Below are 27,400 nucleotides of genomic sequence, written 5' to 3' on the forward strand. Positions count from 1 at the left end.
GGCGGCAGCAGCAGCAGTGACAGGCGGCGAGGAAGAAAGTGTAGCAGAACGCCTTTCGTTCTATTCTTCCTCAACAACTGCTGAGCTGGCGGCACGCAGTCTGGGCCTGGGTCTGCTTGAACGGCGCGCAGCTGACCCAGAGAGGGTCGTCTTTCTATGTGACTCTAAAGCCGCACTGGGCCACCTGCGGAACCCGGATCGGGCACCCGGGCTCGCTAAGAACAAGCATATGCATAGTGGTAAGAGCAGGCCAGCTATGGCGGCAAGGCTGGGACCTCGCACACCAATGGTTGCCCGCACACTGCGGCATATTGGGGAATGAAACCACAGAACAAGGAGATGAAACGGCGGACAGAATAGCAGCAGTGGCCCTAGAAGGCGGAGGCAGCTGTAGTAGGGTGCCTCGATGCGCGCCCGCTCCGCCACCCTAAGCTGTAGCGTAGCGTGGTGCCATCTATTTTAGTATAACGAAAATGTATTGTAGTGTGGTGCCACCTATGTTCTGACACAGAAAATAAAGGAGAGCAGTCGCACTAGGGTCCGGCAGAGAGCGCAGTCCATCGTTCGAGGGTTCCAGGAAAAACTACCGTTCCCCCCCATGCGTTCCCCATTCGGGCACTCACGGGAAGGGTATAAAAAGGGCGCGGGGAGCCACAGCGGTCGGTCGTGAGCAGGAGCGAGAACCGAGACTCGGCTGGACCCTGTCCTTTCTTTGCTTCCGCCCACGCTTCGCGCCGCCAAAAGGCTGACGCCTGAGGCAGCTCCCCCGCTGTCCTCGTTAGCCCGGACGCTCGTCCTCTGCCGCACCTAGTCGCGTACTGCGTTCGAAGATTGAAGCATCTCAGTCTGCTTTTTCTATACGCGACACAGCCAAAACCCCACTGTCCTGTCCCTGGAAGATGCGCGCCTGCTGATCCGCCGTACAATCGCCCTAAAACATCCAGAACAGGAGATAGGGCCCCTCCCGGCCCAAGTCCCGGATGGCATATCCAGGCAAGCCGCCGCCGTCCTGCACCAGCTCAGAACTGGCAGCGCCCGGACACCAGCGGCCCGGGCCAGTGGCAGCAGGGCAAGAGCGGCAACTGCACAAGTTGTGTACGTGTTGGCAGACGCCGAGCACCTGCTGCTGCACTGTGCCGTCTACAAGGAAGAACGAAGTGCTCTACAGGCGATCTACCGCCGTTTGGGCGGCGACTCAGGAACGTTGGAGCCGCTACAGCGCCCAAGGCTGCCGCGACACTCCGCAGACAGGGCCCTGAGGCACTGGCCTCTTTCGTGGTTCAAACGGGCCTGTGCGACAACATATGAACGTTTGCCCGAAAACTGAACGACCGTGAACGACTGTGTACGGCGTGTACTGCCATCGCCTCCTTTGGCTCTCATCCTTTCTCCTTACCATCTTCCCCTCCCTCCCTCAACCCCCACCACAACGGTGACTTGCGGGCCGACAGCCGCGCACCCTATCGTTGTTTCTACATATATATATATCGAAAAATAAAGCAATTCTCTCTCTCCCTCCGGCGGCCTTTCGGTCGACGGTTGCTCTCGGGCGCTTGCGCTTGAAATCCCCTCAGCGTCGCACATCACATCAGTGTTCCCCATGAAACACAAGTTGTCTTGAAGACGTCTTGAAACAGCCTGAAACAGCTACAATCGTCTACCTCTACGTGAAGACATCTTGCAAACGTTTACCGCTAGCAGTTTCGAGAAGTTTATTTGTAAACGTGTAAAAGATGTCTTGCTGAGAACAACACAAGCATATGCTACACCAAGAGGTTTTAAAAACGTCGCTTGAGAGAGGTTTATCCGGAGACATGGTAAAGAAGTGTTACCCGAGCCTATTTGTTTGTTACGCGTCTTGACACTTTGAAAACCACTCATGATAAATTTACTGGAAATGCTTTCCTTGACATTTGTGCTTAAATACGTCTGAACACGCCCCATCTCAAACAAATTTAAGCACACACATGCTCTACACTTCTATAGTAAAAAAATCCCGACATCCATTCAGCAAGAAATCGCCTCCATTTTTTATCTCTACTATGCTTTTTTAAAAACATCCAAGCCAGATTCTTTTTGTGATCCATTTTACCCGCCGTGGATCTTCAAATCTGCCGATTCAATGAAATCACTGCGGCTATTTTTTAGGTTTAGGCCTCGATTGTTGTAAATATTGTGCTGCTAAAACCACATTACCTTTATTTGCACTATCTCTGGTCCTCCTCGCAATTCATGAATTGCACCGTATGCGGTACTGCGAGGGCTGGGCGTGGAGGCTGGGGCATTCAGGTGGCATGGCGAGGCGAATGGGAGTTATTTAAAGGAACGCATTTATTTGAACATTATACAACACGATTGACCACACCGGAGGCGGGCACAAATGAAGCACAAACAAGCAAGCATGTCCCAGACCTCGAATGGGCCTGGAGCTGCGTGGCGTGATGGCACTGAAGGTGACGCTAGTGATCCCCCAATGACTACAGCACATGTGGCTGGCTGCTCGCACCCCGCCCCACCAGTTTGGTTGACCACGTCTCGTGGACAGTAATATCCGCACATTGTCCACAACAGGCACAACACTCATACACGCGGGGGAAACACTGCCGCACGCTTCACTCGTGCACCAAGTCATCTAGGTGGCTAGACAGCCAATAAGCGCATTGTACCGTTTAAGCTGTGGCTGCACTGACTGCAGAGGTGAGTCTACACTGTCCTGCTTCCTTGCACTGGCAGTTTCATGCACACTGAAGCATGGTAAGGGCCTTAGCCTTGGCTTCGAGGTTCGTGAAAGGCGTGCCAGTTGTCCTTGGACAGGAGGTTGCCGACACCCTCTCAAACAGTCTCATGGAGCTGCATGTGGCACACAGTATGCCACAATTGCTACGCAGGAAGTCCTTGCTTGTCTTGTAGCCAAATGCTGAATGGTCGGTGCTGCTGCAAAACTTTCAGGCATGGGCTTTGTCCAGCTGAAGTACATCGATGCCACTCACGAAGTGGTCAGCCAGGTGCGGCACAAGTTGTCCTTAATCTCTTATGGTACCACAGATGGCTCGAGTTGGGCGTTGGCTGCTGCACAGCTCGCGCCTGGTTGGCGCTGTTGACGGGCTTGGAACCTGTAGGTGGCTGGCTCACGAGCGTTATTCACTTTTTCTGTCCATGGACAAAGTTTTCGGCATGCTGGGCTTGCTGTTGGCTGGGCTGAAAGTAGTTGGCAGGTGGTTCACCGACGGTATGACCTCTTTCTGGCTGTTGAAGGAATTCTGTATGTGCTTGACTTCCTTTGTGAGAACTGGCCTGACAGAACTTGGTTTCGCCACCCACCCGTGTCGAGCATACGGCATCCGGGAGGCTCAGAAGGAAGCGGAGGGGCCACAGACGCCGTACTGTTTGAATGGAAGCTCCTGGCCTTTACTCGTTTTGAATTCGCACAGAAGCTGTAGAGTTAGCGGCTGCTTGGCTGCGATGAGCAAGGCACGGATGATGGCTTTGATTGTAGCTCATTACATTGCCCTTTAAAGCCATGGTTCATTAGGGTCCCTGAGTTTTCAGGAACTGCTTGCCTTCACCATCGTACCGGTATGAGCGCCGACTGTAGGGCAACACGCTAGCAGGTAAACACGGAGCTTCATATCAATGATATGGTCAAGATCACCGCTGTGGCAAGCAAAAACAGCTCTGTGTTCGGCCAATGTACCTTTTATAACTGCGTGCTGGCTGGGAGTGGGCTGGCTGCGAAGCGGGACGATGGAATATTGGGATGATGGCGCGCGAACACCGCGTCGGATGCGACGGTGTCATGCGACAGGGGCACTTCGTGAGGGCAATGTTTGGGCTACTAACACTTGCCATGGCGGCTGCTCTGGCAAAACCAACGGATCATGTTGCAGGCAGTCTTTGGCACTGTGTCTGGCAAGGTTAAGTACCGTGGCTGGAGCGTCAAAGGCACCGCGGCGGACGAGGCAGAAGCCTTCGGTTCAACCGGGGGGGCTAGCTTCATGCTGCTGCCGAATGTCGGCTTCCAGTCGCCGAATTATCTCTTCTTTGAAAGTGGCAGTGTCCAGCTGTCGCCGTGCCAATTCTTTCCGTATGAGGTCGATGAATAGGCGCGACATTGTCACTGAGACGAGCCGCTCCCACAGAATGCCCGGCATGATATGCCGCCGAGCCGGATACACGCAGGCGGTCACACACAAAACACAATCTTGCTGGAGCGTCCGCCAGCAAGCAAGCGCGGACGCGCACAAGGAGGCAAGCGAGTGAACGGTGCAAAACGCTTGGGCGAGGAAGACAAAATGGCGCACTGGTCCAACGGCGAAGGCCGGCTTTGTTACAGCGTTGGCGTACTTGCGTGGCTGCGTGGTTGCACAGAGGCTCGGGCATCGACTGCGCAAGATGTGAAGGCTGGAGCATTGAAGAGGCATGGCGAGGCGAATCGGACTGCAATGTTTTGTGCAACTGTGGAGTTGAACCTGGTTGAACCACGCGCACTAACGAGCGCGTCCCAGACCTCGCTTGGGCTAGAGCTGCGCTGCGTCGGCGTAATAGCACTAAAGGTGGCGCTAGTGATTAGCTAGTAATTATGGCCTAGGCTGGCGTTCACATTGCACACATCAAGCAGCATCTTCCGGAGCTGAAAAAATGGACAGCTATGCATCCAACTGGGAACATTTGGGATAGCGAAAGTTATTTTCTACCAAAAAGGCTCGCTAGCGTTCAGCGAAGCAGACGACCCTATTACACCTTTCTGGAAAATAACTCGTTGCTTCCTTGCTCCACACGGTGCCGAAGATAGGCAGAGTTCCCGATAACGCATGGGCAAAGTACCGAAGACTTAAAGAAGCATTTTGACAGGCGCAACTCCAATTGATTCAATCCAAAATTGTAGAACCGAACCGCTGCAAATTTCAAAAAGCGCGCGCTGAGTGCTCACTCAAAAAAAAGATAAAAATCCGTTAAACATTGCAATAAAGGAGTAATTTGTTGCATTTAAAAAAACTTGGCTTATAAAACGTTTTTTGCTTTTTATTAAGCGAAAATATTTTACTTTTTAGTTTATGCATTTGTGGTAGTAGTTTTCAGCACCACCAGGGGTTCCTCTGTCGCTTCAATTCAAACACAACAACCGTTGGTCGCGTTTGTCGTTCCTAAGAGTTGCTCTTGCGTTTGTAAGGTTGTTTGCGCAAAAAAAAAAATGCTTTTGAGAGAGTAAATAGGTAAATGGTGTTTTAAATGCATCTCCAAAATACCTTGCTCAAGCCTTTGTATGCGTGAAGACTGCCACGGTTCCCCAAGCGTCCGGAAGCGACTCTGCACGAACAAAGGTGAGTAGCTACTAGCGTGATAAGTAGTAGCAGAGTTTCTTGCGGTCGTCGTTAATGAGCTATCACTGCACAGTACCGTAGTTTGGCGAATTCTGTGCGCAGCACACGCCGGTGCCCAGCACCACAATTTGTGAAGAAGTACACGCTTGGGCTTGCAAACTATTGGCATTACCTTTCTCGTTAAAGAAAACTGTTGAAATGGTACAAGCAGTACAACGAATGCACAGGCTATCAGCCGAGCTCGCGCTGAGCCTTTATGGACTAGTGATGCCCAAAACTTTCAAAAATTTTGGTGATGTCACAGCACAACGATGGAGTGCAATGTAAATACCCTATTAAGGCAAAATGGGGGGGAGCAACTGTACTTTTTTTTTTATAGTTGGCGCCTTTCATGCTGTAACCCCGTTTTTCTTGTTTTTCGCTCACATTCTCAGATTATATATGACGCACTGGCCGAGAAGAAATAATAGTAAAAGAAAGCGTCTGAGAGCACGTTGACCAGACAGAGTTGTAGTTTCTTCCAGGCTCCACTCATTGTCTTGTCACTGCTACCAAGATGACAAAAAAAAAAAAAAAAAAACAAGAAGTTTGTTGTAAGTCCGCATGTACGCAATGTTTCTTACAGATTCCGGAAAATAGCCAGTAGATAACACATGTGACTACAGAGACTGAATCAGAAATCGTTTGTAAGGTCCCTTTGATGTGATAAAATCCTACATAGGTCAGTGCGTTTAAGAGCACAGTTTAGCGTATGGACATTACAAATACTAGACAGTTGTTGCGCATTATGGTGCGTCCGCAAACTAAAACTCAACAATACAATAATCCTACTCATAACTCCAAAGAAAACAATGGAAATGACGGAAGAATTGTCGTTGTTCTGAACACAAATTGTTGGAGTTAATACACCATCTGTTTCCAAAAACCCGTATGAAATGCATGTCGTGCGATTTTGTAATCTGGACCAAAAATAAAGCTGGAGTGGGGCCAATTTAAGACAATTTGCATTGCCACTGACCGTTACCATATCTCCATGCTGCATTTATTGTTGATGTGATCAGTTGTCTTGAGATATTCATAATGGGCATATTTAGTAAATTTCTGTCTGAGCTAAAAATGAAGCTAATAGACTGCACATTTGCCTTACTGCTTGTTCCATTTTAGTTGTCTCCTGTCACATAAAACAGTATGACAGAAGGAGAATGGCATATTATCTAGCTGCAAACGTGTGTTTATGGAGAAAGTTTGCAATGGTATTGAACTCGTCTGTACCGAAGGCATTTTACTTGTTTAAACATTTCTGTGTGCCCAGGATGCTGCTTTTGGGGCTCCTCTTAGTTGTTTTCCTCCCCTTCCAGCAGCTCTCAGCCGTCCTGTGCCCCAGGTGGGTTCCAAGCAGAGAAACACCACCTGGAGGTGGCTGACAGCCCTGCCTGCTGGCCATGGAGAGTGGCCAGATTTAACAACAGGGAGGCGAGCTGCTGGCCGCACGGCGGAATCTTCGGCTGCTGGACCAGCTGCTGTTGCTGCCGGGCTGTGCCAGGGAGCGGGACAAAGTCCACAAGGTCCTGGGATGCCTCAGGAGTCATCCCCACGCCTCGCCTCCCAGCCCGGTTGATTTGGAACAACATTGAGGAACTGAGGGTTTGTTTGTTTGTTATCTTCTCTTGTGCATGTGCGTGTGCGTCTTTTTTAATACCCCTTTTTAAGCGTCACTGAAGTGATTTGTAAATATTGCAGGAATACTAGTGCGAATTGTAGTCTGGAGTCTGTAGGCCATATTTTCACCACTCGCGGCATTTACGTGAATTTATTCGGTAGAAATAATCAATTCAAAAATGCGGCCTTCCTCCGCATACTTCTTGCTGATTTCCTGACATTTTGTGTGACATCAAAACAAGATGGTTTGGCTGCACTACTGTGCAGCTCGCCGACCCTCCGACAGAGTCAGTCGGTCCAGCGTATAGTCTTCTGGCCGCCAGCGGGTCGTCTTAATTTGTTTGCTCAGTTGAAACTAAGCCATGACCCGTTTGTGCCTGGAAATATCTGCCTTTAGTTTGTTAGTTTGTAGACTGTATTCTGTTTTAACTCACTCCACACATGCGACGCTCCACTGACTGGTACGCTAGTGAAAAAAAATCAAAGGCCAATTCAAGGTGGGAGAAGCTTTATCAAAGTTAATAAATGTACAAAAAAGAAAACTGCACATAAAACAAGGACACAAGGGAAGACAAATAGGCACATAGGGTGCAGACTAGCAAGTGATTTTTTATTTTAGTGAAAAACACATCATGAAGGAAACTGCGGTAACCTAGGGCACACAACAAAGGTAAACAACCAAAACCACAGCCAAAAGACTGAGCGCAACACGGGGGGCAAAGAACCCTACACTAGGCATGTGCAATTGCTTCGCACATAAACAAACAAGGTGAGGGCCGGGGTAGTCCAAGGACACTAAAAATCACCCCCAAGAGTCCCGTTACGATACGCGATCTCGGTGCTTAGTAGGGACACTGACGGTGAACTGACGCAATCTTCGCCTTGATTTTCAGAATCGCGTACGCTTCAAAAATCTCCTTGCTGCACGCACTCCTGTAACGCTTTGTCACTTTGCATGCTTTGAGGCGTGGCGCACAGTCTTTACAGTTGGTGGCCAGGTTGCTGCTGGTAAAAGTGCGGAGGCTGTCGGCGTGTACCCTCAGTTCATTAATGCATCGGCCCATTTGGCCAATGTACGATCACCCACAAGACAAGGGTGTTTCGTAGACGACGCAGCTTGACAGTTGAAAAAGCAAGGCTAAAATGGGGGCTAGTTGATTATACATCTTCTTGAACCGCGCTGTTCTAAAACTTAGACAAGGGAAGAGCACAGAAGGACGGGGCAAAGCGCAAGTCCCATCCTTGTGTGCCCTTCCCTTGTCTAAGTTTTAAAACCGCGCGGTTCAAGAAGAGTTAACAAAGCGCTTCTCGTGTCTTTTCTGGCACCCCGCATGTCTATTTTCTTCAGAGTTTACACGCTTACACAACTTGTGTAGCTTGTTAGGTGCCGAAAAAACAACACGAGCCCCCACCTTTTCCTTAGCTTTCTTGATCCTGTACCCAACATTGTGGACGTAAGATAAAATGGCCATCTTGTCGCCCTTATCCCGTTCGCACCTCGTCTTCTTGGGGCGTGACTCGACAAGAAGCTTCTTGCTAACTGCCAAGATAAGGTCGCAAGGAAACCCTGCTTCCTTCAGTCGCTCCACCTGTGAACAGAAACTCGCCTCAGCTTGGTGTGTGCACGAGCGCTGCAGCGCATTCCCGAGAGCTGACGTGAAGTGAAGCAGTCCTTTTTGGATCGAGGGGAATAGATCCAACACACATGGTCACAGTTCACCTTGGGCTCCATATCCAAAAACTGCATCAATCCCCCGAACGGTGCTTCTATTGTTTACGAAAAGACATTGAGGGTGGAGCGAAAGAGTTCAAAACACTTCAACTTGATGTGTAGTGCCCTCTGGATTGAGCTGCTACAGCACTAGGAAGTCGTCAACGAAGCGGAAAATCTTAATGACGTTAGTGCAGAGCAAGGGAAGCAACTGATGAAGTTGTCGAAACGTGCGAGTAGGAGGTGACTGAATATTGGGGCAAGACATGACCCTATACGTACGCAGTCCTTAGTTACATAGGAACGACTACACACCCCTTGAATTGTCTCAGCTGGTTGGGCCACTGGCACCGTCGCAGAGTCACAACTGCCGGTTGTGCCGAATCTTTCATACGGAGGCCCGAAGGATTTGGCACAACCGGCGGTGTTGACTCTGCGACGGTGGCGATGGTGGCGTCTGCAACGGTGGCAGCGACCCAACCAGCTGAGCCAATTCAAGGGGTGTGCAGTCGTTCCTATGTTCCTAAGGACAGCGTACGTATAGGGTCGTGTCTTGCCCCAATATTCAGTGACCTCCTACTCGCACGTTTCGACAACTTCATCAGTTGCTTCCCTTGCTCTGCACTAACGTCATTAAGATTTTCCGCTTCGTTGACGACTTCCTAGTGCTGTAGCAGCTCAATCCAGAGGGCACTACACATCAAGTTGAAGAAGTGTTTTGAACTCTTTCGCTCCACCCTCAATGTCTTTTCGTAAACAATAGAAGCACCGGTCGGGGGATTGATGCAGTTTTTGGATATGGAGCCCAAGGTGAACTGTGACCATGTGTGTTGGATCTATTCCCCTCGATCCAGAAAGGACTGCTTCACTTCACGTCAGCTCTCGGGAATGCGCTGCAACGCTCGTGCACACACCAAGCTGAGGCGAGTTTCTGTTCACAGGTGGAGCGACTGAAGGAAGCAGGGTTTCCTTGCGACCTTATCTTGGCAGTTGGCGATAAGCTTCTTGTCGAGTCACGCACCAAGAAGACGACGTGTGAACGGGGCAAGGGCGACAAGATGGCCGTTTTACCTTGCGTTCATAATGTTGGGCACAGGATCAAGAAAGCTAGGGAAAAGGTGGGGGTTAGTGTTGTTTTTTCGGCACCTAACAAGCTACACAAGTTGTGTAAGCATGTAAACACCGAAGAAAATAGACATGCGGGGTGCTGGAAAAGACATGTGAAGTGCTTTTTTAACTGTCAAGCATGCGTCGTCTACAAAACCCCCTTGTCCAGTGGATGATCGCAGATTGGCTAAACGGGCCGATGCATTAATGATCGACTGAGGGTACACGCCGACAGCCTCCGCACTTTTACTGGCAGCAACCTGGCCACCCACTGTAAAGAACTGCAAAGGCTGTGCGCCACGCCTCAAAGCACGCGAATTTACAAAGCATTACAGGGGTGCGCGCAGGAGGGAGATTTTTGCAGTACGCGATTCTGAAAAAAAGGCGAAGATTGCGTCAGTTCACCGTCGGTGTCTCTACTAAGCACCGAGATTGCGTTTCATGACTGGACTTTTGGGTGTGATTTGGTTGTTCATCTTAGTCCTGTGCCCTAGGTTATCGCACATGTGTAGATCACAGTTTCCTTCATGATGTGTTTTTCACTCAAATAAAAAATCACTTGCTAGTCTGCGCCCTGTGTGTCTAGTCGTCTTCTCTTGTGTCCTCGTTTTAATCGCAGTTTTCTTTTTCGGAATGTACCAACTAGCCCAAGCTTGCATACTTAGTATAGGTACTAAGAAAATAATGTCAACTGAAACTTACCATACAGGGAAAAATCAGGGTGCATGAAGCGCTTTTTTGTGCTGGGTGAACTAGCACAGCAGTCACCAGCACGATCACACATCTATGAACGCTTTTCTGCTAAAGGAATGCAGTCACTAAAGGTGAGGTATTTGTGAAAATTTGAGGGGTGCTTACTGCAGAAGCGCTATTCAAGAAATAGTCGTCTGGGCTGCTTGGAATGCCGAACCTAGATAAAAATGTGAACTGGGTATACATTATATACATTATACTTATGCCCTTGCCAACACTGGCTTATGGCGGAGTGATCTGGAGCACTAGGTATATTGTTATGCAATTCGCAAGCTCAAATCCCATAGCACTAAGTGGTTTATTTGTTTTTGGGCGGTATTTTCTATATACTAAATTCACAATTTTGGCGCTGTTTCTGTAAACCTAGCAAAACTTAAGGGTGCGCAAATTATGCGAGTAAATACGGTATTTTACAGAACCGAAACAAACTGGTTTGAATTCTAATCTTGGACATTGTCCAATTACGTAGTAACTTGTATGAACGTCACTGCTTTAGTTGCTGTGGCTGCCTAAGACCGCGCATGGCAGTTTTTCCCTTTTCAGGCCTCATAAAATAAATACCGCCTTATCGACAGGATAAACGATGAAAAGTGTGTTTATTTGAGCCATTATACACAGTTCAAACAAAAAAGACAGCAGCTTGACAAATTCACTTCGGTGTCCTACAACCCGCCGTCAATGGCTAAGGCGTTGTTCAGCTGAGCCTGAGGTCGCAGGTTCACTTCTCAATTGTGGTGGCCGCTTTTCTGATAGAGGTCGAAAGCAAAAACGCCCTTGTGCTCGAGATCCCGTGCAGGTGGTCAAAATGTTAATCTGGGGCCCTCCACTATGGCGCACCTCATCGCCTGTGTAGCGTCCGCGCGTAAAACATAATACCCCCTCGTGCCTTTGTCTCCTCTCTATCTGCCTGTCATGCCCTCCCCCACTCCCCACACGAGTGGACATACTGGTGTCCATCCCTAGGTGTGACAATTTACAGCTGCTGGTGCACATTCCTTTCTGCCTTCCTGGAAATTCATTCATTTTGGTAAAGGATAAAAATTACTGCGACCTTAATTCTTATACTTGTTTTCTGGCACCTATACCCATCAATAATACAGTCGAACCCCACTACAACGAACTCCGCTTCAACGAAATTTCCGTTTCGACGAAAAATTTCCAATTCCCCATCAGTTAGCCAGAGAAGTCAGTGCAACACAGTCCTCGCCCCAACGAACCATTTGTCTAGCTTGCTTTCGCATCAACGAAATTTAATAAGTAGCTGTCTGTCTGATACCTTTCACTGCTCACTACTGGTACACATTGTAAGTGACACAGTGCCTTGTGTTCTACCCAGGCATCCTGCTGTCACGGGCAACACGGCTGGAGGCAAGAAGCAAGGACACTCAGCTTCATGGGAACAAGCCAGACTGCTGATGACTGCCTCATGAAGCTATCATCCCTGTTTACAAGTATATAGCGGGTTGACGGTTACCTTTTTTTGTGAGAGCTTTCTCCTGTAATTCCTTCTGCTTTAATGCATATACCTAATGTTGCACTACAAATAAAGCTTGGTTTTCAAAAGATTACAGGTTGATTTTATCATTTTGTACACAGGACACAAAACATGTGAAATGAGACCTAGCTGGCATCAAGCAACTCTATTCTTAAGAGTTTATGCGAATACCCCCTATTTATGTTGTGCTAACATCACCCTCAGTTGTGCTGCCCGCTTGATGCTTTCTCTGTTCACACAGGCCGGTTGTGGATGTTGCTGCCAGCTGTCAACAATTAACACACCCAGTGGTTGCTTCCAGAACACTCGGCAATGACCAGCCCTTCTCCGATTAAGTATCTTTGAAACTGCGTGCCAGTTTAAGCAAAGATATTTATTCGGAGAACAGCGGGCAGTCGAGTCGGTGTTCCAAAAGCAGCTGCTGGGTGCGTCAGTTGTGGGGACAGCTCGTAGCGATATTTCAGGCTAGCCTGTGGTGTACAGAGAAAGAATTTAGTGGGTGCCACGAAGGAACCCCTGAGTAAACGTGGATAACGTAATTCCTGAAACCTCTTGAAAAGGTCTTAAAACTCCTTGAAAAGAAGTTGTATAGACGTCAACAAGAAGGTGCTGAGACATCCTACAAGAAGTCCTGTAGATGTCTTGCAAGCACCCAGATAGACGGCTATAAGCGTCGCGTTAGCACAGCTACAAGACTTCTTCAGGACGGCTTTTATAAACTTCTTCGCCAAGATGTCTCTAAGCAGTTCGAATCGTCTTGTGTAGATGTCTTTTAGATTTACAATAGCCCTTTTTGCGTTTCATGGGGAATTCCCGCGAGGGGAGGTGGGCGTAATTTTTTTTTTTTTTGGGGGGGGGGGGGGGGGGGAGGTGGACAAGAAGCGAAATTCGAACCTGGTGTTGAAGCTACTCATCTGCACACTGTAAAAGAACTAGTTCCGGATTATTTCGGGGAAGTATAAACGAAAGCAAGTGCAAACTCTCAGTAGTTTCGCGTTAGGTTCAATTGCAGGGTCAGTTTTCCCAGAGGAGGGAATTTGCAGAACTGTTTGTGTATTGATATATACGTTTACCGTCTCAGAAAAAAAAATTCTTAGCATTTGCGTAATAAGGTTTTTTGTGCGCGGACGACGTGCACCGCACAAGTGGCTGTAACGTGTAACCGGTGCTGCGACTGCGCGATCCTCGCGCTACGCTAGCTGTCGCTGCTTGCGCTCGGCTACACGAGACACGAGCCTTGTTCTTGTGGCCGGGCTGCAGCATCGGCACGCGGTAGTCGAGCTCGATCATTCCCGTACACACTCGCTGCCTGTTCATCGGGAGTATGTACCGTATTTACACGATTGTAAGTCGACTCGAATGTAGGTCGACCCCCACAAAATTGCATCTCTCAAAAAAAAAAAAAAAAATGCAAGCGCCGCCTAGAAAATCGTATCACAAAGAGAAGCTCTACCGTCAACCCACACGGCGTTTCTACCCTACCATCAATGATCGATGCTCCCACAAGAGCCGTGCGCTCGCGGTATGCGTGGTAGATGTTAAAAAAGAAAAGCTTTTGTAAAAGCACCCGGAAGAGCACACCCGGGAAGAGCACACCCGCGGTGAGATGTCAACCATCGAAGCAAGCGGCAGCGGCCACAGCCACGCGATAACAAAACAAACAACATGGCGACTGATGGAAGCGGCCGCGCGCGATTTACTAACCTCCCACCATCGCGTCGGCATTGCGCGGGCAACTTTCTCACGCCAGCGTCGACGCTTCCGCACGCGCGGCAGCTTCTGCTGCTTTGAAGTTCTACCGTTCTACCTCGGTATGACGCGTGACAAGCGCGGCAGTGGGAGCAGCCTGACGACTTGCCTTAGCCGGCTGGCGCCGCCGATGTTTAGGCTTACCACGGTGGCGGATATTTGATTGGCGCTGTCCCTAACGCCGTTTTGGACCACATTATCAGCTCCTTTCATGCACAAACGTCTTCGTTTGTGCCTTCAGTGATATCTTAAAGAGCGGTTAAAAGCGGTCGCTGGAGCTACGCGCACCTCTTCGCGGCTGGTGGCGCCGCCATGTTGCCGCCGCCGATCGCGTAGCGCGCAGCATGCGGGTGAAATTCGCGGCAGCGTCAGCGCGGCACATTTCCGCGAGCAGAAAACGCCCCATGCGGTTCACACTGTAGACCATAACCACGGGAACGAGGGTGCAAAGCTGTCCCCACCTCGTAGCACCCCCGATTTCTCGTTTCTCTTGCCGCTACTAGCGGTAGACGGTTCGACTTCGATTCTAAGTCGACCCCCCAACATTGGATTGTCAAATTTGAAAAAAAGGGTCGACCTACAATCGTGTAAATACGGTATGACGCGTGGCCTACACATTTCGAAGTAACGTGCGGCCGGTACACGCGTTTGCCATTGCCAAGTTGACGCTGCCCCGCCCGCGCCGCCACCGCCTTTGCAAGGCGTTGAAGACGTCGCGTGACGTCGCTTTATGTCGCTTCACGCAGTAGCGATCGCTCGCTGCGCCCGCGCTCGCTACCAGAGCGATAAACCCAGCTAATCTCTCTCGCCTTGCTTCTAACTCCTCTCCAGCCCGGCATTTTCGCGTATGCGCATGGGGTTGCGCCGGCGGAGTTTTCTGCGTACACGACACGTGAGGAAAGTAAGCACACCAGCTTCTGGGTCACTGACACTCGCAAAGGCGAACGCCGATTCTGGGGGAATCAAGGCGGAAAGTGAAGGCGACTAGCTTACATTTAAGCACTGAATCAAAATTGGTCAGGCATATGTTTGTTTTGACATCTAATTATTTCAGTGTTTCGGCCCCACCTCCCTCCTTCCTCCTTTTGAACCCCCTCTGTACCGCTCCCCTGCTGCCTCTGCTACCAGGCCTGAATCGATACTGCCTTCCCCCCCCCCCTCTCATTGTCATCCTCCTACACTTCCCCTCCTTACTCGCACAACACTGTCCTCCCTCTCTCGTCCTTTCTGTCCCCTCTACTTCTAGCTTCCCTCTATCCGACCCTCTATATACTCCACCACCCCTTCATGTCATGTCTTTCTCCACCTCAAACCTTCCCCTTGTGGGAACCTTCACATCCTCTCTACCCCCTATTCCTTTGCCCTATTCTATTTCCATTCCTTTTCCCCCTCCTCACCTCCCCATCTGCTTCCCCTCTCTTTTCCCTCATATCTACCCGCTCCTTACATCCCCTCCTTTCTTCAATTCTTTCGCCATCACTCATTTGCCTTCCTCTTCCTCCTCCATTCTTCCACCGCCCATCACATATTCTGTTAACTCATCCCGTTTGTCCAACACCATTTCACTATTCCCCTACCCTACCCAACCTCTTCTGCTGCATCTTCTCCCTCCTCTCTTCGTCCCACTCCACCTCACCCTCCACCACACTCCTCTTCCCCCCTCGCCTCTCTTCTCAAATTCTGTCCGAATCAAATGACACAGCTGGGATGGCTGTAGGATACATGGCAAAAGGAGGGGAGTGAGAATATCAAAAGCGGTCAGTAATGCCCTACCATGCATCGTTATGCACAAAGCTCCACAATGAGATTGGAGTTTCTTTTACGCGGCCCTTAAGGCAGATCCAGTCCTTGTGACTAACAAAACCCAGCCCCTGTGAGACTTCCCTGGTTCCACACCACAGGTTCAATGCTGGGTGTCAGCGTCTGCACGTGTACCAGAAATGGATTTGGGTGGCTTGCCTCCACCTGGACATGGCGTCGTCTGCTAAAGTGTATCCAAAGTGTGCTCGATTACTTAACATGTGAGCTGTGCAGGGGGGGGTGACCAGGAGGCACGAGATCTGGCTTAGCCAGCACCATCGTTGATAGGTCTTGATGAGGTCCCTGCTTGTGGCAACAGCGTTCAACCTTGGGATCAAGCAAGAACTTTTCTGTAACCTAGCCATCAAGCTGGGGCAGAATTTTCGGCAAGCTTCACTCGACAACTCAGGGGTACACTTGTTACGGAGGTGTTCTGCGTGCCCCAAACAGTGATGATGTGGCCGTAGACAGCTGCAGTGTGGCACAGAGCCATTGATGTGATGAGCTGCTCAGCTATCTGGTTGGTCCGATGGAGACCCCTAATGGCTACTGTGTTGTTAGTGAATGCGTGGATGCCTCGGCAGGTACTTGTGGCTGGCCAGCTGGACAATGGTGCACAGCTCAAGCTCTGGAGTGGTGAGCAGAGTGGTCACCTGAAAGGTCCTGGCACAGTGACCACCTTCTCATCAGTTAACCGCCACCAGGGATCGCATCCATAAATCGGGTCGCCACAAGGCATTAAGAAGAACGTGAACTGTGAGGTCTTCGCCATCTGGAACAGTTGCAATGGTCCGGAAACGGGTTCGACACAGGCGATGGTTGTGGTGCAAACCTCGACCAGGTGCTGGCTGATGCTCATTCTTTCTTTCAGGGCCGGTTATGCGTGAAAATATCAGGCGCCTCGATGGAGGCAGTCCTTCATGCCCTCGACTGGATGATGCCCTCAAGTGCTGGGAGACCAGCATGTGCGTCACCAGTGATATTCCGGAGGGCTTCCCAAAATGGGATGAGGATCATCCCGTTTGAACCTAAGTGATTGTCGATACCCTGAATGTGCATGTTACGCATCGTGCTCAGCTGCCTTCCAATGAAATGGCACACAAGCTGTGGAGAGGCCTTGCGCATGTTTTGTAAAGTCGTCACTCTCAACAACAGAAGACTTCCGTCTGTGGCATACGCACAATTTTACTTTGGGGAGTGAGAGGGATGCAAGGAAGAAAATAGTAAAAACAAAAATGCAGCCACACAACAAAAACCTAATAAAGGGATCATTTTAAAATCAAATCCAAGAACTTCTGAATGCTTGTGCCTACTTCACAAGACCTTCCAACTGTTTTGTTCATTTTGTGTTAGGGACTGTGCAACATGGCTGATCACTTGTGGTGCGAGAAGCCGCATAAGCTTGGTGTGTAGCTTGCAACAGAAACACAATTATTGGCCATTGTTATTTATTTGTGGGCACAGTTAGTAGCCTCATCTAGCCGCCACCCTCAGAGCTCAAAAATTTCTGAAAGGACACCCCTCCCCCCTCCCCCTCGTGACTGGAAAGACACCGCTGTTTCCCCATGTATGGTTGTTCACCCGCTACGCGCATTTTTCACTCACTCACTATTACAGAACTCGCTAAAAAAACCGGTGGTTATCTGATAGTATACATGACCTGGTTTGTTTACACTCCCAAGCGGATGGCTTTTTCTTGCTTTTTGTGTGCCTCCCTTTTCAACAAAACCTCAACCCAGATCTTGTGCTTTCTCTACTTCAAAAAAAAAAAAAGGGGGCATTTGTCATAACCAAGCCTTCAGCCATTTGTCTTGTGCAGCTAAGTTTCTGCTCAATTGTGCCCAAGGCTTCTTTCACAGAACAAAGGCAACAAACATGCATGCCGCCTAGCAATGAGACCTTTGTGCCCCAATCATATCAGGACGGCAACCGTGCCACATTCACAAGCCAACATTTTCTACCCTTTATGTGACCTCACACAGAAGTCTACGAAGCTCATCCTTGTGCAGCATTCGGAAGCTAAGGCATACTCTACTGAACAGCCAACCACTACATCAAGTGCCACACACGAAACAAATTCCATAAGCTGTCGTAATTTTTATGCACATGTACTTTTGCAACAAATCGAAAAAAGCTGGCTTAAACTGCCGTTGCCAGGCAACATGAGGTTTTTGGGAGCTAAAAACTGGGCTGAACAAGGTTAATCTACACCCTGCTTATGACACACTCTGGGCTGTATTCCGAGTCCCCCCCCCCACTACATTTGCTCCCTCCGCTCAGCTGAGGGGAGGATTCCGCAATGCTCTTGCATGGAGAAATCGATTTCAAGGATCTCCTCCACTCACACAGATGCGCTTTTTAAAACACATAGGACGAGGTGTGGACGGGACAAGCCCTTCTGAAGAGCTCTCCTCCACTGGAGGCTCGAGCGAAGGAAGGATTCAGAATACCAGGGTTTGTGTGGTGGAGAGCTATAGAGACCATGAGGGGACCTTAAAGGGGCCAGTTTGGTTCATTCAAAAGATTGCCTCGTTAGAATCATGCTGACACCACTTTCAACATAAACTTCGCTCAAATAAGCTGCATAATTAGGAAAAAAGGGAATGGCCATGAGACCCACTAGCTCATTTCCCGCAACAGAACCAATGGTGTCATACCAGCAAGCTCTACGATTGGCGGAGGCCGTAAAAAGCAAACACAAATTAGGAACAACTTATAAGCTTGCCGAACGAGCTATTTGCGCTTAAAATTAGGGCACATTCTTTTTATATCAGTAAGAATGGTGGAACAAACAGTGAAAGTTACGAAAACACACTTAAACATAGAAGTACCGATGCGTATGCTGCTGTTCGTACTGCACGCACTATGCTTGGTTTAGCTGCACAGCACTGCGGGGCTTTGGGGTTGTATCAGACAATACTGGCCCATTGACACGCAAGCAACGGTGGCTTACGTCAACATATTTGTCGAGCAAGCACCATGTTTCACGAAACGATTATTTTCTCCACGAACAAAAACAAGCCAGGTTTAAATACAGTCCCAAACAAAACCAAAGTCAGAAAACGGCTTGCTACGGTGTGGTGGCGCCATCTAGGTTGACTAACAGTAAGCAAGTCTCCGCTCCACACCAAGTTTAGCTGATAGACCTCTTCTTATGATGTCATTGGAAACGTCACTCAAACTCACGTTATGGCGCGAGAATCAAAATTTTAACTTAAATTGATTAATTTCGCAGTGAATAAAGCATCGTTTGCTTTCGGACAAGCACTGGGGGCACCATAGAACACGAAATCTTTCAACTAAAACAACCTTGTATTTTGTCATGGCCCGTTAAAGGATAAGTTCAAGCATTGTACACGAGAGCGTTGTTGGTACAGCAGCCCCAAGAGAAGCGCGGCATCCGTGGCCGAGAATTAAAGGGGCCCTAAACAGGGTTCCAAAGGCCGCAACGACGACAATCCCCTGCGCAATCTTTCACTGCACTATCACCCCCTTTCACGTATTTACAAACTGATTTTCAGCAATAGTCCCGCTCTGGCAAGCGGTGACAAGTTTTAGCTGCTGCGGTGTATGCCGTATCGTGCATACACCGCACAGGGGGCTGCTTGTCGACCGTGCAGGCAGATGCTTGCCGCGGTCACGCGTGTAGCGGGAATTTGTGCCCGCAGAGATGCTCCGTGTTTTTCAGCGTTATTCATACCTTGTAAGCGGCGCTATATCTACAAACTCAACTAAGCTCGTGTAACGGATGGCAACGATCTACATTCGTCTGTGCCACCGGTGCAGGACGAATATGCCGTGGGGCCGGTGCATACGCCGTGCCGCCGGTGCAGGAGCGAGGCGCGCAACCGCGTTTCTCCCAGCTACAGCATTTAATGGGGCCCACCAATAGCGCAGCCGTACTGTTGAGAGCTTCGTGCGTCACAGGGTGCGTCACAGGGTGCGTCACAAGCAGTCTGTCGCAAGTCAGAGCACGGCAGTGTGGCAGCAAGGAAGAGCAGTAGGTGAGCAAGGAAGAAAGAAAGCATCTTTGTTGCGTGTTTGTGCGGCCCCTGCTTTACGCAGAGGTGTAATATTTGGTATACACTGTCGTGAAGGGGTACTCTAGCGGTTGCGCGATTGAAATGGCGACCTTCAGAAGCCTATTTAGGGCCCATTTAAGCCTGCAACCTTGTGCAGAGCAGTAGAATGCCCCAGCCACAACTGCAGTAGGCACAGCAGAATGTTCGAGTTGCCAGGGGGTTGCCTTCTTGCTCCTGCTTTTCCCTGTTGCAGGGAAAAAGAAGCACAAGTGAAACGAAGCCAGACGGTCTGCCGAAGCAAAGCAGTGCTCATCATTTATTGACCCAGCGTGCTTTGGCAACTGTTGGTGCATGGATGTTTTATTTACAAGGAGTGGCCCAGTTTTGCAGGGTGACCCCAGCCAGCCCGGTGTGTCACTTGTCTATAAGGGTGCCCCGGACCAGCTTCTTCTTGGCGTCTTGGTCCCCTAGGGCAGCCTGCAAAACACAGGGTGACAGTGAGTCGCCAAAAGAGGAGCAGCAAAGGGGGCATCGCCTCTAAGGCAGACATCGCCATTCCAAAGGACAACTTCCCTGACCTTCACATTCAACATACCTGCCAGTCAATGGATTGCAGTGGGTATTGTGGCCAAGTTGGTCCTGGCAGTAACACAAGAAAATAACTCCCCCCAAAGCTCACTCCCACTGGAGGGGAGGTGCAGATGGGGCCTATTGCTGCCCCCCTCCCCTCCCCCAAATTTTCAAGGTCTATCCCAATGCCAAAAATGGGCAGGCCTTTTGTGTTTCAACAGGGTAGCTCTACGTGTAACATGAAGGTCCCAGCAGCTGACAAATACTTTGATCAGAGAGCTACAGACTATGGTTACCCTCTCACACATCTGTAATTCTGACACTGAGAGCAAGGTAGCCACAAAGATTGAAAAAGGAATAAGAGGCACCAGCTATCCATAGATGGGGAAAGGGGTGTGAATTGATCTGAGGATTTATTCAAAGCTACCTAGCGTGCCAAATAGCATGTACTATACACCCTGCAGAGATACAAAGTCAGCAGTCTGCTACACTGACACGCTGTGTTGAAAACCAGGAAGCAAGCAAGGGTAAGAGGACGCCGCTTTATTGACGACGTTCGAGCGGCTAGCGTTATTCGCTTGATGAAGAAGATGTCTCGAGCCTGGCTGCTCGTGCGGTGGCTGCTCGTCTTCGCTTCGGTGTCGTCGTCTTCTAACCAACCAGATTACATTTTGTAACACGCTGTTCTGCTTGTTCCACATAGGTGCTAAGGCTCTCAAGGCAGTTAGATCGTCTCTATAAACCCTTGTTCTTGCTGTAAAACTTTCAAAATAGATGTTATAAGTGAATGCAGCAAAAAAAAAAAAAAAAAAGTCACAAAGGGAGAAATGTCGTGGGAAAGTATTCACAGGTATGACCGATTCACCACCTTCAGTAGATCTTGCTGCTTCGAAAAAAATGTTGGTTTCACTGAGGCTTAAAATTTTGAGGATAGACTTCTTCAGTTGACACAACAACCACTTTCCCACTCAAGCTGCACCACGGAGCAGGCAGGCCACAGAACGCACCATCCCAAGAACTTCATCAAGTAACTGCAGGCACGCATGCACCTCCAGAGCAAACACCCAAGCCAGCAAATAGGCCAGCTACTGGAAGGCACTGTGTATGCAAAGTGCCGGCATCCTCGATGGCACGGTGTATGGGGCAGATTTTTGGGGCACCTGCTGCTTGACTGAAGCAGCTGGCAGGTAATTTCAGGGCCACAATAAACAACAACAACAACCACAACAAAAAAGAAGAATCAGCCACGTCATGTCGCATGCACTCCCTTCTTCCCCATAACTTGGCCATGGAAAAGGAAAAAAAAAAGAATTCCCTGGGGCACTTAAGTCCGCCTACACGGCTTGAGTGAAAAAGCATGGAGGCTCTTCTTGGCAATACATATCCAAGACTTGTGAATGCGTGATGCGACGTCAGTTGGGTGACAATTCCTGTGAAGCAGCAGCCCCAGCTCTTGGTGTTCTGCTCTCTTTTCCGCACTCTTCCTCACCTCTGCCTCAGCCTTGCAGGAGCACTTGTGCTGTCAACCGTGCTCTAGCCCATGCAGAAACTGGCGGCCCACCCGACGCAGGAGCTCCTCTTATCACGAGTATTCCGGCTCTCCTGGCCCGTCAAGCGCACAAGCTCCTGCCACAGCTTTTTTTTCTTTTCTGGTTAGAGGCAAGTGGAACTTCATGGCCATCCACTGCTCACAAAGTCAGTTTTTCTCTCCATGAGGCAGAATTTTTTCGCATTAGTAAGGCACCCTTTCGTCCACGCATCACTGTTGGCCGTATGAGTCGAGAAATGCCCACAACCACCATTTCATTTGACACACCTCTGCAGATAGCGAGCTGTCATGCCGCGAGTTGTTTCTTCCAGAACGCCGTGCCACTAAGCAACCGCCTTCAGCAATACAAGCAAACAAGGTGGCATTAAGAACAGCTGGCATTTTGATCCTGCTTCACCAGTGGCATTGGGACAACCCTTTTTATTGTGGCATGCGTTCTTCCAAACACCAGGAGACGACAAGCACTCTCCCAAAAGAGGTATGCAAAAGTCAAAACTGCAAATGCTTCGTGAATAGTGTTCACTATTCAATTCAATTTGCAGTGCATTTTTAGTATTCAAGTTTTTGAAAATTTGAAATTTACGATAATACACAATAAAGTCTGGCCCTGCCGCACGACATGCCCCTTTGGGTTGGCTCTTTTGTGCGACCTGAAGCTGTGCAAAAAGGCACAGCGCATGTAAGCCTTACACGAAACAATTTAGCTCAAGCGGAAAAAAAAAAATCCTGTCAATACACAGTGTGGACCGCTTATAACGTATGTTGCGGGAGCTGCTGAAATCCGTACCGTAAGCGATATTGCACTAAACAAAACGTGCGTGAATCCAACCACATTGCAACCTATCTTTCAGACATTCTTTTGTTTATCATAACCCAAACGAATGCCACTTAAAACAGACACAGTCTTTATATTATCTTTGTTCCACACCAGATGCTGGTGCACGTTCTTACAAACCTGCGAGCCAGACCTTAACTTACTTTGTGTATGTGTTGTGAGGCAGCACGGCTATGTTTCTTAGCGTATAGAATAAAGGATGCCACAATAAGAGAAAAAGCTGTTTTATGTTGAGATGTGATAAGAATTAACGCAAACCGGGATTTTTTTTTTAAATCCGTACCTTGCGTTCACGATGCAGCAGGCGGTTGCTTATCAGCACAACATGCAGGTAGTGAAAATGTAGGGCATCGCAGCTTGCTACCACCAGAGGTACAAAGAGGGAAAGGGCAGTTGCTTATCTGCACAATGTTATAATAGAAACAACTAACTGCACTGGTGTAGAGCTAGCTATTGTCAGCGGTGCGCCAAGAGTAAGGACAGTTTATCACGCGAGTGCAAATGAAACACTCGAACTAAAGGGTGCCCGCACCCCCCCCCCCCTCTCTCTCTATCTCTCTCTCTGAATTGGAACCCTCAATTTGATATGGCATTCTTATGGAAACTTAATCCAGGGTTCGTACGGGAATCAAAACCAAAAATTCAAGGGTTTTCAACGACTTTCAAGGACCAGAAAACCCATTTTCAAGGTCCTCATCTTATGTTTTATCTGGGATTATTTATAACTTTTTCTACAAAATGCGAAATTTTGATATTGCCGAGTACCTAAGAACATTAATGCACATTTAGATAGGCGCTATGGGTTCATGAATGCTCCCCCAGCTTTATTTTTTATTTCATAGTTTGTATTTAGGTTTTTCTTTTTTCTTGGTGTTTTGCTGAGGCTGTTTGATTTCAAAACTTAGTTAACGTTGCCTGCATCTCCTGCTTTGTCAGCAAGAGTATCAGCTGAAATTAACTCAGCAAGTGTTGCTGCAAGGCAGGATGAACTATGTACACGTCCACCATTTGCATGTAAAAGCAAACGCAGATGAAGCGTATGAGGCAGAGCAAACATGCAATGAAAGGCCGTCCACAGACTAGATGGAACATGCAAGATAGAGAACAGAAGCCGGCTTTCACGGGATTGTATCGTGACATGAATTCTATTAAGGGGTGCTGCTCCCAATGTTGCCTCGTAATAATGAGAATCCACAACTCGTAAATTTCACGCAATACACTGAAACTTGATTGTTACAATGTTTCTTTACATTTTTAACACCTAAAATTCACAACGTTCACTTTAAAAGATAGGGCCATTGGTTATCTCCAGAAAAATCAAGGGTTTGGAAGGACCCTTTAAAAATTCCAGGACTTTCCAGGCCTTGAAATTGACACTTCTAAATTCAAGGGTTTTCAAGGTTTTCAAGGACCTGTGCGAACCTTGTTAATCGGAATTGCCTTCCCAGAATAGTACAATAGAGTTTTAGCAGAAAAGCCATGAAACATGTGCGACAGAGCTTCAAGAACACTATAACTGTACATGAAGAGCAGGCGAGTCTTCTTGGCAGCATAAGCAGTTCTTCTTGGGCACGCCGCCTCAAGACACCCACGAAATAAGCAAGCTCATCATTGCCTTGCCTGAAATTTCCAAAACTATTCACAAGAAAACTGCCACATTTTCTTCTTCTTAACCTTAATGAAGTAGCTTGTAGCTTCCAGGGGGGAATTGGCGAGGGCTTTTAAGCGGCGGCTATTTAGTTAGGTATGAAATGGTAAATATAGGTGTAAATATCCGGAATACATTCTGTGTACACCTTTGCTGGGCGTTAACTTATTTAATTGCAACCTCTTTTGCAGGGTAAAGTTGCCGAGTATTTCTTGTCACTACCGTTTTATCTTAGTTTCAGTTTGTAGATTTGACTCATTAAAAAAAAAAAAAAAAACTCATCATTTGTTCAACTGCTCAAGTCTGACAAAGGGCAACCAGTGCCAAAAAATTAACCATTGAATAAAAGTGGTGTGCAGTGCAACAGGTCCAACTGAAACTGAATGTGTGAATGTGAGATGGTTTAAACGGCAACCGGTGTACAGGACCTGATTGTGTTATGTGTAGGGGTGTGCGAGTACTCGAATATTCGAATACGAATTGAATAGTACCTCTGCGAATAATTCAATTCGCAAATAGAATATCCACTATTCGATTTTTCGAATAGTCGAGCGGAGTTTCCGAACGTTCCCTGGCTTTGCGAAAGCGGAGATGTCGGCGCACACTAACGCACTGCTGCTACACCGTCTACTCGGCAAGTTTCATCCTAATCGCGCTTTCGACGAGTGCGCCTTGCAGAGGCCGCTGCACAGAGTAATCTGCGACTGCGTCAATAAGATCTTTTTTTCGAGCCGTCGCCGTCGACTCTGGCCGGCATTTTGAATCGTGCGACCGGATGTTTACATGTTAGGGCAGCTTCCGATAAAGAGCGCCGCCGTTTTGACAGCGCTTCCGTTACTTTAAAATGAAAAGCGGTTCTGGCTGTTTTTAATGCAGTTGGTGTATGGTTACTACATGTTTACTTGTTTTTTAGACCACACTGAATAGCGCAGGCTTGTCCACGGCGACTGTAGCGCGAGCTTTCCTTCCGTTACATATTATTCACGCTTCAAGCTGGTTATGTGCTTCTGAAGAAGTGCCTTATCGTGGTCCATGATTACTTTCACGTCCTACTGTTCATGCCTGCAAAGTCCTTGCTTCTGAGTTACGAGGCTCTGAATAGTCGTTGCCTGTGATTGCAGTACAGCAACTCCAGTACAAGTCGTTCCCCCCCCCCCGCAAAAGCGCATCGTGCCCGCTCCAGATTCCTGGAGTACCAAGCAATGATGATTTCAGGTTTAATGGCGCAAGGCCGACAAAGGCAAAGAGCGCCATGACGATCGTGAATGAGATAAGAAAGATTTGTAACAAAGGCACTAGATTAAAAATTTTCTAAGAAAAATGGTGTATAGGGCCATGTTAAAACATAATGAGGATACTAAGAGAAAGGGTGCTTATATAGGGCGACATTAAAACACAGTGAATGCAAGCACATAAGGTCCCGCCATTGTTTTGCAACACGTCATGAGCACAGGTGAGGTTATGGGCAGTAAGATATGTATTTTAAAAAATCTACGTCTGCAAGGTAGCTAAAAACTTTTTTGTAAGAGAACATGGGATGGTCTGCAAGAAATAATGAAGGGTGCAAGGGAATATTATATGTGTAAACTTCATTAAAGTGACGTTTCCTTTCAATGTTGCACATCTTGCATTCAATAAGCACATGAAGGACAGATAGCTGCCCTCCACATCGATGACACCGTGGCTTGTTTGTGTCAGTCAACAGGTATGAATGTGTGATGTGTGTGTGGCTGATTCTAAGTCTGCATAAGGCCACTTCTATTGATCTAGCATGTTTCTCAGAAGGAGGTTTTTCAATTTTAGGTTTAATGACATGCAATTTGTTGCTTATTTCTTTATCCCACTGTTGTTGCCAGTGCTCTCGCAGCTTCCTCCTCACATAAGGTTTGAGGTCTTGATATGAAACCAGCTTAATATCTATGCTTTCCCGAAGGGCAGCAGCTGCAGCACTTTGGTCAGCGGCTTCATTTCCAGCAATGCCACACTGGCCCAGAACCCAGCACACTGCGACAGCAAGCTTGAGACTATAAGCCGAGTACAGAGCTCTTAGAACAGCATTAAAAGTTGGGTTTTTACTAGCCTTCAGAGATGAAAGCTTTGTAACAACACTCAGTGAGTCTGTGTATATAACTGAGCTCTTAATTTTGTTTTGGAGAATGTGGTTCAAAGCTAGCAGGATACCATATGCCTCTGCAGTAAATATACTAGTGTTCCTGTTCATTGTTTTGGACAAAGTGAATATGGGGCCAATTGCAGCACAAGACACCGCTGCAGAAGTCTTCGAGGCATCTGTGTAGAATTCAGCTGCCTTGTAGTTGTCCCTGAGTGACAGAAAGTGCTGAGTAATAACAAAGTTTGGCACATTTTTCTTTTGCAGTTCTCTGAAAGACATGTCGCACTGAATTGGGCAAATGTCCCACGGAGCAACCAACTCATGAATGGAGGTGGAGTAAACTTCAGCAAGAGGAACTTGTAGGTCCTTTGAGAGGCATGACACTGCCAAAGGGAAGGGTGGTGCTATGGATGATCATTTTCAAAAAGTTTATTATTAGTGTTGTTTGTCATAATTGCGTTCAAAGGGTGTTCCTTCTTAGAAATAATCTTTGCAGCATACATCAGAGCTGCGTAAGTGCGCTGGTACTCCAAGGACCACTGATTAGATTCAACGTGAAGGGATGGAATGGGGCTTGTTCGATATGCACCTGTTGCCAAGCGAAGCCCCAAGTTGTATACTGGGTCCAACATTTTCAGTGCTGTTGTGGTTGCAGACTGGTATACAATACATCCATAGTCAATCCTTGACCTTACTAGGCTATTTAGAAGTGAAAGCAGACACTTTGTGTCCGTTCCCCATGACTGATGCGATAGTACCTTTAAAATGTTCGTTTTCAGGCATTTCGTTTTTAGTAATTTAATATGCGGTATAAATGTGAGTTTGTGGTCAAGTAAAATACCCAGGAACTTGTGTTCATTTTTTACTGGTATGGGCTGACCTTGTAATGTAATACAAGGAGGGGGATGGACACCACGCCGCCTGGAAAATACCACAACAGCACTTTTATCAGCATTAAACATTGATTGATTGATTGATTGTAGGGTTTTAACGCGCCGACGCAACGCAGGCAATGAGGCGCGCCGTAATGGAGGGCTCCGGATTAATTTTGACCACCTGGGGATCTTT

The 27,400-nt window shown here is 48.2% G+C and overlaps 1 protein-coding gene and 1 long non-coding RNA gene across 3 annotated transcripts in view; one reads left to right on the forward strand and one right to left on the reverse strand.

Moving 5' to 3' along the window:
- The first annotated feature begins 3,150 nt into the window (after positions 1-3,150).
- LOC144175173 (uncharacterized) lies at positions 3,151-12,215 on the forward strand. Of its 2 annotated transcripts, none has more exons than XR_013323626.1 (3): positions 3,151-5,321; positions 6,680-6,965; positions 11,888-12,215. It is a non-coding gene; the product is annotated as an uncharacterized LOC144175173 (long non-coding RNA). The 2 variants fall into 2 exon arrangements; XR_013323627.1 differs by having other exon boundaries at positions 6,683-6,965.
- A 7,683-nt stretch (positions 12,216-19,898) lies between these two features.
- LOC144175182 (STING ER exit protein) overlaps positions 19,899-27,400 on the reverse strand; it is a 60,160-nt gene continuing 52,658 nt past the window's right edge. The window contains exon 7 of the mRNA XM_077704288.1: positions 19,899-20,094. Coding sequence (XP_077560414.1) covers positions 20,032-20,094 — 63 coding nt within the window. The 3' untranslated portion in view covers positions 19,899-20,031. The remainder of the gene's footprint in view (positions 20,095-27,400) is intronic.

This window comes from Haemaphysalis longicornis, unplaced genomic scaffold (genome assembly GCF_048455015.1).
Source record: "Haemaphysalis longicornis isolate Haplotype H1 unplaced genomic scaffold, Haemaphysalis longicornis Haplotype H1 scaffold_1, whole genome shotgun sequence".
Taxonomy (NCBI): domain Eukaryota; kingdom Metazoa; phylum Arthropoda; class Arachnida; order Ixodida; family Ixodidae; genus Haemaphysalis; species Haemaphysalis longicornis.